This window comes from Talpa occidentalis, unplaced genomic scaffold (genome assembly GCF_014898055.3).
Source record: "Talpa occidentalis isolate TD23 unplaced genomic scaffold, MPIMG_talOcc4v2.1 talOcc4.9, whole genome shotgun sequence".
Lineage (NCBI taxonomy): Eukaryota > Metazoa > Chordata > Mammalia > Eulipotyphla > Talpidae > Talpa > Talpa occidentalis.
Genome location: NW_023605305.1, coordinates 21233045 through 21243819, shown reverse-complemented (window position 1 = coordinate 21243819; position 10775 = coordinate 21233045). Strand labels below are relative to the sequence as shown.

General features: G+C 51.9%; 1 protein-coding gene across 1 annotated transcript; it reads left to right on the top strand.

The window, feature by feature from the left end:
* On the top strand, positions 1 to 5480 carry CUNH1orf216 (chromosome unknown C1orf216 homolog). The gene is made up of 2 exons (XM_037498790.2): positions 1 to 86; positions 2541 to 5480. The coding sequence occupies exon 2, from the start codon at positions 2546 to 2548 to the stop codon at positions 3233 to 3235; it is 690 nt and encodes a 229-aa protein (XP_037354687.1). The 5' UTR covers positions 1 to 86; positions 2541 to 2545; the 3' UTR covers positions 3236 to 5480.
* Positions 5481 to 10775: the final 5295 nt, after the last annotated feature.

Sequence of the window (10775 nt, the reverse complement as noted above, 5' to 3'; positions counted from 1 at the left end):
CGCCCCGAGCCCCCGGGGCCGAGTTCCCGCCGCCCGGCCCGCAGAATCAGAGTCAGAGGCAGCCTCACCCGGGCGGGTAGACACCCGTGAGTCGGGGTTCCCAGGGGGAGGGTTTGGAGACCAGCCGCCCTGAGGGGGGTGGAGGGAGTGTCGCAGCCTCTGCCCAGCTGCCTCCTTTGGGGAGATGAGGTAAGGATGGCCTCCATCCTGCCTCCTGCGATAGCCTCCGCCTCCCTCACGGCTGGAAGCGCAGGGAGGCCTGCTCGCTGAATCCTTCCAGAGCCACCTTCTCCCTTCAACACAAGCCCCTCGCCCCGCCCCCCACGCGTGTTGTGGATTAGCTGGAAAGAAGCCTGACCCTGTGTGTCTGGGTTCCTATTTTATCATCTCTGGGAACCCCAGGGTCCTTAGCACCACACCCAGCACATGCCAGCTGCATGGCCCCGCCCAGGTTTAGGAGAAAGAAAACATTTTGCAGGGGAGATCTCCAGGCCCCTCGCTTAGCAGGGAAGGGGGGATGTCGGTTACAGAGGGACCTTCTCACCATTCCCTGCACACTCTGCTGGATGTGGGGAGGGGCCAGTGCCACCTATAGAGATCTGCCTAGTGCTTGCCCCACTAGCACTGTCCCTCCTTCTTTCTGAGCCCCAATTTTTCTAATCCTAGTAATATGTGCTCAGTGGAAACCTCTTGTCAATTCAAGCCCTGATTTTGGGAAAAGTCAGTTTTGGGGAGGAAAGAATAGAGTGGTATGCACACCCTCCTGGACCTTAGGATGGGGCAAGCTCTGGGCAGGAACACAAGATAATAGACTTGAAGGGACCCAGGCAAGGTCAGAAAAGAGGTTTATCAATGGTGGGGTGGGGAGGCCCTCCCTGGAGCAGAGGGGGGACTGGGCCCAGTTTCTCCCACCCTGGGCAGTCAGCAGGACCCTCCTGCCACTGTTGGTGTCATCATCCTGAGCATAGGCCTGGCTCCCCTGTTGGCTCACTCAGCAAGTACTGACTTCTGCTTAGTGCCAGGCATGGTGCTGGCTCCTGGGAATATGATGGAGGATATTTGGAAGAGTTCCACATCTCAGCCATGTTTATAAGCTGCTATTACAAGATGGTTAAGAAAACAAAAAGGAGATATGTTAGATAGACATTGATGGACCATCGCCTCTGTGCCAGGACAAGATTAAGTGCCCAGTGTGCACCCAGGGCAGCAGGGATCCAGAGGAAGGCATGGTTAGCTGTGTTGTGTCTGTGGCGGGTGTGGCTTGAGTGGCAGAGTGGGAAGAGGCAAGTGTGCAGGAGTCAGCAGGGGCCAAAAGAGGCACCGCCTTGTAGGCCATGCAGAGTTTGGGCACTTTCAGGAGGGCACTTGGAGCTGTGACAGCTCAGACTTATATATATATATATATATATATATATATATATATATATATATTTGTTAAAGGTTATTGGTTTTTTTTAAAGATTTATTTATTTATACAAGAACTAGGGTACAGGTCAGAGGCGTGGGAGGGTGAGAGAATTCACTAGAGACAGAGCAGGGAGCAGAACAGGCAGACTGACCGAAGACACTGCTGAGGGGAGCAGTGGGCGAGGCAGGAGAGGTCTTCTGCGCCATGTGGGTTTCTCCCTGGCCGGCCAGGAATCGAACACGTGCTGCGGAGGCTGTGGACAGCTTCACAGTGTGGTGCTCAACCCGCTGTGCCACCGGGGAGGCGCTCAGACTTATATATATTTTTTAATTTAAAAAAAAAATTATTCATTTATGCATACAAGAACTGGGGTAAAGGCCAGAGGTGTGGGGGTGAGAGGATTCACCAGAGACAGAGTGGGGAATGGAACAGGCAGACTGACTGAAATACACTGCTGAGGGGAGCAGCGGACGAGACAGGAGGGGTCTGCTTCGCCATGTATGTGGCTCCGGGATTGAACTCGTGCTGCAGTAGCTGCGGATTGCTTCATAGGTTGCATCTTAACCCCTTGTGCCACCAGGGAGGCCCCCTCAGACTTATATTTTTAATTGGCAGAAAGATCAGTGAAAAGCCTGTGGCAGTAATCCAGGTAGGAAGTGGCCTGAAGCAAGCAGAAGTTGGGGAGATGTGAGTACAGCCACACAGAAGAATGAGGTGGAGAAGGAAACTGAATGAGGAGTCCAGGAGTCACAGGCTCTGAGTGGAGAGCAGGCCATTTTGCTTAGGACATGCGAGCCTGAGGTTGGTTGTAGGGCTGGACTGCATTGGATCTGGGCTAGAAACATTGCTGAGAGTCACCAACACATGATGACTCTGGAAGCTCCAGTAGGGATGAGGCCATCTGGGGAGAAGTACATAGAATGAGAAGACCCCCTGCCTCCAAGGATTGAGGGGAGACCCTGTGCAGTAGACTGAGACACAGCGGTCACAGAGGAGGAGAAGCACCACGGAAGTGACGCAGGAGTCGAGGGAAGGGGACAGTCAAGGAGTAGCCAGGATCCTGCTGCTGCCTCTTCCCTGCAGCACCCCACCCTATCCTGCTCTGACTCATTCTTCCTCTTCCTCTCTACAGACCAGATGTTTGCCATCCAGCCAGGGCTAGCTGAGGGGGGCCAGTTCCTGGGGGGCCCACCTCCTGGATTATGTCAGCCCAAGCTCCAGCCAGACGGCAACTCCAACTTCATGACAAGTGCCAAGGATGCCAATGAGAATTGGCACGGGATGCCAGGCCAAGTGGAGCCCATCCCTATGAGGAGCTCCTCAGGGCTGCCCCCTGATCACCAGGTTTTCCAGGCCACTGGACTCCCTGACGGGGCGGTTCGCAGCCCACCAGAGGGGGCAGAGATCCCTCGAGCTGAGCCTGAAAAGATGGATAGTGCCAGCAAAGTCTGCTCCCCTCTGGAGGACAACGGTTATGCCAGCAGCTCCCTGAGCATTGACAGCCCTAGCAGCAACCCTGAATCTGCCTGTGGGTCCCCTAGAGGGCCTGGTCCTGCAGAACCCCTTCTACCCTCGGTGGCCCAGGCTGTGCAGCAGCTGCAGGCTCAGGAGCGCTACAAAGAGCAGGAGAAAGAGAAGCACCATGTGCACTTGGTGATGTACCGCCGGCTCGCCCTGCTCCAGTGGATCCGCAGCCTGCAGCACCAGTTGTTTGACCAGCAGGCCCGGCTGCAAGAGAGCTTCGACACCATCCTTGACAACCGGAAGGAGCTTATCCGCTGTCTCCAACAGAGGGCAGCACCCTCCAGGCCCCAGGACCGGGGCTAAGGGTGTGCCTCCACAGGGGTGCAAGGGTGTATGTATATCTTTGCAGGCAGGCATATGGTTGTGCATGAGTGCAGGTAAGTGTGAGTATGGATGAGCTAATGTAGGCAGGTATGTGCAAGCATGTGTGAATCAGCACTTGTGTATGAGTTTATCTGTGCTGTGTGTTCCATGTGTACCACAAGCTAACTTATGTACAGACCTATATGTAAGTGTGTAAGGGGAACATATGTGTAGGTAAAACCTGTGTGTGATGAAACATATATGCATGCACGAACAGATACTTAATAGTATGCATACTGTGAATGAATGAGGATCAATGTGTGTATATGAGTGAGTTTGAATGTGCAAGCTTATGGGTGTATGTAAGTGAGCCCTTGTGTGTCCAGGCCTATTTATTGGGGGGAGGCATGTGTGCAGCACAGGCATGGGAAGTGTATATTTGGAGTATTTTCAGGCAGACTCACAAGCAGATGTGTGCAAATATATATTCAAATCCCATGAGCATCCATACACACTGTGGCATACCCATGGCCACTCCACCTTTTTTCTCTTCATGGGTCCACTGCTCCCTGGAGAGGGAAGGGGAACCTGCTGTCATTTATCTGAGGGTTGAGACTCATCCTTCTCCTGGGATTTCCCGCTACTTCTCTTCCCTTCCCCTCACACCTCCCAGACCTTGCTCTACTAAGGTGGTTGTCCCCAATAAAGATTTGTTGTGGGAAGTTTTGTGGCTGCTCTGGCCTGCCATGGCTTTTTGGCCACAATTTGCCAGGGCAATTGGTAGAGAATTAGTATCAGGGAAAGGAGCTAGGGATACCGATAGAGACCATGGCAGGGTTGGGGACCATGGGCAGGTCAGAGGAGACAGGAGACTGTCCCTCTAGAGCTCTGCCTTTGGGCACATGGGATAAGGGGGTGGAGTTGGTGATTATGGCAGAAACCTGTGAAGAATAGGAGAATGGAAATTCTAAAATATCAATTCCCAACAAACCACATGTCTCCATGCAAAGGAGCTATATTGCAAACCATTTGACTTAAGCTTCTGATGAAAAGTTGTATGTACTAATATATTATATGTCAATTATACCTCAATTAAAAGAAAAAAGAGGGCCTCCCGGGTGGTTCAGTGGTCAAAGACACAGCGCTATCAAGCCGCCAGCCACTGCAACATGAGTTTAATCTCCACCCTGGGAGCTAACCCATATGGTGTGGCCGCTGCTCCCCTCAGCAGTGTATTTCAGTGGATCCACCTGTCTGCTCCCCACTCTGTCTCTGGTGAATCCTTTCATCCCCCACACCTCTGGCCTATACCCCAGTTCTTGTATGCATAAATAAATAAATCTTAAAAAAATGTAAAAGAAAAAAGAAAAGGAATGTGTGCTTACAAACTTGAAAGAGATGGACAGGATGTTCCAAAGCTGTTGGGAAACATCTCACTTCCTCTCTGTGCCTCTCCTTGCTGTGCCTGTGACTTTAGCAACACTGAGTTTGGTCCATTTTCCTGAAATCAGATGGTCTGAGCCAGAAGGAACCACAGTTTGGCTTTCCAGGGTAGGTAGGAGACAGTGTCAGCACAGCTTCTGGAAGCTCGTAGGACGCTGGGCCATACCCCCTTCATCACCGCTCCGTCCTTTAAATGGGAGTCGATAGGCTCCAGCAGCTCTTGGAGGAAACCAATGACGACGCAAGTGGCCGAGCTCTCTACTTTGCTTTTGGGAGCCAAAAGGAAGCCAGATCCTCTTGGGTGAGCAGTGGCGTGGAAGTGACTGGCACTGCCTTTAGCCTCCAGTCTCCCTACCTGCAGAAGTGGGGGCTCTTCTAGACTATCTCTACGGACTATCTCTAGACTATCCTCGATGGGCGGGTGGGTGAAGGGGATGGGAGAGAGGGGGAAGCAACGGCCCTGGGGACATTGTGTTTAGTCCATGCATGTTGAGTATGAATCCGGCCTATGGCCCAACCTAGGATGAATAAACAGGTAGAGAACTGCATTTCTTGAATTTGTGTTTCTATTCTACCTGTAGTCTGGTGGCCTTTCCCTCACACAGTCTGAGTTTCCCTTTGCATCCTCTACTGGAAGCTGGGGGGTCATTGTAGAGGAGACACTAGAGAGGAGGAATTCAGTTCTTGTCTGCAAGAACTGCTTGAAGAGGAGTCTTTCCTCAGGCTTGACCTCTGCCTGAGACACTGACGGCCTCATATGGGACTGACCTTGTCCTAAGGGTCCTTAGGTGACTTGACACAGATGTAGTTATAATAGGTGTCCATGGTCTCAGTTATTCGCTGATACCAATCTAAATTAGATTTATTTTACATTCAAAAAAAATCATGACTTTGATACCTATTTATTTACCTAACAAATTACCCTAAAATTTAGTGACTTGAAACAATATCCATTGTTACCGCACCATTTCTGTAGGTCAGGAATCTCTCAAGGCTGCAGTCAAGGTGTCAGCCCAGGAACTTTGGTCTCATTTCTTGGGAGCACTCATTCCCTCTGGGGCTGACCCAGAGACATCTAGACTCCCTCTGTTTCTTTACCTGTGTTTATTGTATGGCTTAGGGCCTCCCCGGTGGCGCAGCGGTTGAGCACTGGGTTGCGAAGCTGCCCGCGGCCTCGGCGGCGCCGGTTCGATCCCCGGCTGCTCCCCGGCCACCAGCGAGGGTCCCACATGGCGCGCAGACCTCTCCTGCCGCCCGCTGCTCCCCTCAGCAGTGTACTTCGGTCCTTCTGCCTGCTCTGCTTCCCGCTCTGGCTCTGGTGAATTCTCTCACCCTCCCGCACTTCTGACTGTACCCAGTGCATGTATAAACAAAAACAAACAAATAAATAAATAAATAAACATGCCTCTATAAAAAAAAAAAAAAAAAAATTTAAAAAAAATTTATTGTATGGCTTAAATGAGAAAATGAATCTAAAGATACTTTGTATGTATTAAAACATTGAACATTGCTGCACAAGGCCTTGGCAGTCCTGCCCTGCCTCTAGCAGCTCTTGCTTGCATGCCTGCATTGTTAAATGAGAATTGCATCCAAAAGACTAAAACACAAGCCACTCTCAGCTTAGGAGAGGGAATGCCAGGGCTGTTCCACTGTGTAGGTCTCAGTCCGAGACTGGTATACCTGGGATGTCACTGGGGTGGGAATTCCTCAGTCCCTGGGACAGTGAGGTAAATAGGATTCACGCACCCGGAAAAGGGTTCAAGGAGGGATTTGGCCAGTTCACCAACTTCCTCTTCCTGCCAGAATGATCCATGACCCGGAACAGGACGTCTAACTTGGGTTTCTGGTGTGGAGGAGCCTTGCTTAGTAGGAAGAATGAGGCATGTGATTTGGGCTGAGACCCAGAGACCAATAGGGGCAGTGCAAGTAACAGAGAAGCCTGAGCAGATCCCAAGGCTGAACCGAAGCATGGAAGGGGTTGTTGGAGAGATAACACAGGACTTAGTCCTCTGGGGAGAGAAGAAGGAATTGAATCCATGGAAAACTTTCTCTCCAGGAACACGGAGTAAGTCAGCCCCATCAAGTATGGTCAAGGCAGCTGGGGTTAAAGTTAAGGGTACAGGGAAAAGGGGGTGAACAGTTAACTGAGGAATAATATAAATAGTTACAGGGATAAGGAGCCTTCAAGATGTGCTCGGTGGACTCCCCACCCCTGTACCTCGCATATCAGGAACTCTGTAGGTCTATTTCTAAGGAGATTAAATGCCTTCTGGCAGCCTATCAGTTTTTATTTCCAATCCAGAACCTCCTAATTAGGGCATGGAGAGATGACAGGAACAGGAAAGGAGTGCAATCTGTGAGGACCAGGTCAAGGAAGGCTTCCTGGAGGAAGAGCAGCTTAGAAAACGGGTAGAAGTTGAGACAGCAGAGGATACTTATTTCTACGGTACAATGGACCTAGATGTTTTGGATCCCATACTTAAGAGCTGTGCCTCATTTTTCTCAACCATGAAGTGGGGGCAGTATTTCTCTCAGGATTATGTGGGAGTTAAACTGGTTTACAAGGGTGAAGGACTTGGCCCTGGTACACAGGAAGTAGTCCACAAATGTTAGCTATTGTTATCTGACTAAGAGAAGATGAGATGGACCTGGGGAAAGTGCTGCCTCTTGAAAGGCCTTACTACAAGGGCCTGGACTCCCAGAACCACAAGTTTAATGGATGCTGGTGGTGAGACGAGGGCATGAGATTGGGGATGTTCTGGCAAGCTGAGCCAGACCTATACTTCCACACATGTCCTCACCCAGCAAGCACCCACAGACACAGGGATCCCAGACCCTGCCTGTGCAAGCTCACGTTCACAGTGTCCTTCCTGGACAGGCCCATATATTTGCTCCCTTGGCCTGCCCCACCCCTCATTGAAATTAGAGGGCTCCCAGCCTGAGGATATCCCCACAGGCCCCAAGGGACAGAAAAATGCGTCTGCTTCTGCGCTGCAGGTCTTGGGGCTTCTCTAGTCAAACCTCACCCTTGCCGCGCTGAGCCCCGTAAACCTCTAGGCTCACCACCGGTGGATCCTTAATCGCTCAATTTTCATTTATCACCAGCAGGTTTGAGAAGTGGCTCTTGGGGGGCTGGTGGCTGCGGGGAGGGGAGGCTGGGCGTGGGAGGAGAGGCTTGGGAAGTGGTGCGAGAGAAAGAGGACTAGGGTTCTCAGGTCAGAGCGGGGAGGGGCCAGGTCCCCGAGGGTCTGCCGCCCCGCGTCGGGATGAAGGAGGACTCGGGTCGGGTCTTGGGGTGCAGCAGTGCAGAGCTGGGGGGCGGGGGCCGGCGCGGGGGCGGGGAGGTGAGACGGCTTGACCTTGCCCGAGACGGGCGTTCAGCCGGTGCTCGGAGGTCCCCGGGCGGGGCTCGTCTCCCACAAGGCGCTGACAAAGGGGCGGTCTCCCCGACCTCGCGCAGCCGGGAGCCGCACCCGCTCTCGGCCTCCGCGCAAAGCCGGGAGCGGGCGGGGCCGAGCCCGCCCCACGCGCCGGCGCCCACCGGACGGGTGAGCCCCACCCTGGCGAGCGACGCTCCTGCGCCTAATCCCCACAAGCATGAAAACGGCTCGGCCCGCCCGCCGGAGGACCCTTTGTCCCCGGCCCTCGCGGGGCAGCTGCAGTCGGGATCCCTCCCCTTTGCGTCTCCCCCCCGGCGCCCCGCCCTGTCTCCCCCAGCCCTGCCGGCTCTGGGAGGCCGCGCGTCTCCCAGGGCTTTCGCCTCCGACACTTGGGTGCACAAAGGGGGACAGCACCCCTAATCTGGGAGAGGGAGAGGATTAACCCCAGGGTCCGCAGGGAGGGGTGGGGTTACGGCGCTGGAAAGAGCCGGGGCGGGCTGCGGCGTGCGCCCTCCACCGCGAGGGTGATGTGACCCTGCGCGCGAGCAGATGCGGGGCTGATCTGTGGGTGCGCACGTGTGAGTGGGTGCAAGGGAGTCGCCTGCAGGGGACTCGGGTTGTTTCGCATGCTTCTTGGACTCCTCCAGGCAGTCCCCAGAGTTCAGTACTTACTCTCTCAGACCTTGAGCTGTCCGGGGACCTCTTCTCTCCACACACGCCTGGGGTCTCCACTCTGCCTTCAGCCCACCCTATTCCTGGGACTCCCAAACTGCTGTCTCCAGCAGGTCGTCTGCCTCCTCTCAATCCCCTCTCCCCACCCATACCCCCAGCAATTGCCCACTGGACAGCTCCACCCTTAACGGGGCTCACGCCACTAGTGAGGTGAGTATTAACCCAGGGACTGTTGGCCCTTCTCTGTCATTCCTTGTGTCCGGTCAATCACCGAGTCCTGTCCCTTCTAGCTCCCGAGCACTTTTCAGCCCATGCATGCCTTCCTCTCCTCCCCATTTCTACCACCTTGGTTCAGGCCACTGTAATCTCTCACCTGGACAGCTGGAACCACTCTCGGCCTGGCTCCCTTCCACCCATTTGCTTCCCTGCTCTGAGCTTGGCCCGAGACATCACATCCGTTCCTGGAGTGGGCAGTATAATAAAGTCAGTAAAATATCCCACTGGTCTGTGAGCCAGACAAATCTGTCTTCAGGTACAGCTAGGACCGTCACTGTTTGGGTGCATATGGAGGGAGTAGTGGGTGCAGACGGGGAAGCCCAGAAACCAATCTTCTGAAAAGAGAGGTTCTGTTCAGGGCCATGAGGTTTCATTATGGAGCTACCCAGACTTCCTCAAAAGACCTTTCTGCTTAGTGTCAACTTAAGCTTGGTCCAGCACATGCAGGTATATACAAATGTATATGTGTGTGTCCAGACCTCTTGAAAAAGCCCAAAGCTTTTTTTCTCTGGTGAGTTTCAATATCATGTTCTCCCCATTTTATTCCTATTTGCATCCATCTGTTTGTTATTCCTATCCCTCATCCTCATGCTGTTCTCAAAGTCATGTTTTTGAACTCATTTCTGTATTGCAGCCCAAATCAGCTCTCTAATAACAATGAGAGGAAGGAGAAGGAGGCCAGTGAGAGGGCAGAAGATGGGCATGCCCATGTGGAAGTTTACTTTACGCCAGGGCAGGTATCATTTGTGGTGCGTTACATGTGTTCACTGGTTTATTCCTTATAATAACCTAGGAGGTAGTATTATCATCACCCCCATTTTATCGATGAAGAAATTGAAAGCCCACATGTATTGAACCACTTGCTTAAATTCACATAGTTGGCAGGTGACAGAACCAAGATTCAAACCCAGGCAGCCTGACTGCAAAATCAGTACTCTCACCAACTCAAACATCCATCCTCGACTTACCATCATCATTTTGTCCTACCCGTATCTCCATTAATTGCATTTCCATTACCAACTTGTCCTGAACCCCATCCCACTTCCTTCATATAAGTTTAATTCCATACCCGGAACATGAAGAACCTATTTGAGTGTAACTTGAATCTAGCTTTTTAACAGTTAATTTGCAGATTGTTTCTGAGTTTCATTTTCTATCTGTAAATTGGAGGCATCAATTCTGATTCAACAAGGTGTGGGATGTCTTTAATGTCATGTAAAAGTGAAGATACTTCCTAAACTATAAAATTGTTACAAATGCGATGATGATGATAATGATGATGATGATGATGATGATGGTCTGGATAAACCCAGGATGCCGGAAGGAGTTTCTCTCTTCACTTTGAAAATTATCCTGTCTCTGAAAAAGGCCCCTAGGGCCTCCCCGGTGGCGCAGTGGTTGAGCGCTGGCTTGAGAAGCTGCCCACAGCCTTTGTAGCACCGGTTCGATCCCCAGCTGCTCCCTGGCCACCGGTGGAGGGTCCCACATGGCTTGCAGACCTCTCCTGCCTCCCGCTGCTCCCCTCAGCAGTGTACTTCGTCTGTCTGCCTGTTCTGCTCTCCTCTCTGGCTCTGGTGAATTCTCTCACCCTCCCACGCTTCTGACTGTACCCAGTGCTTATATAAATAAATAAATAAATAAATAAATAAATAAATAAATAAATAAATCTTTAAAAAAAAGTTCAAAACTTGAATATTTAAAAAATAAATAAATAAACAAATAAACAAATAAATAAATAAAAAGGCCCCAGTGTGCCAGGATATGAACCA

What these genes read in the sequence shown, in the direction of transcription:
- CUNH1orf216 (XM_037498790.2), top strand. Translation starts at nt 2,546, where the DNA reads ATGTTTGCCATCCAGCCAGGGCTAGCTGAGGGGGGCCAGTTCCTGGGG.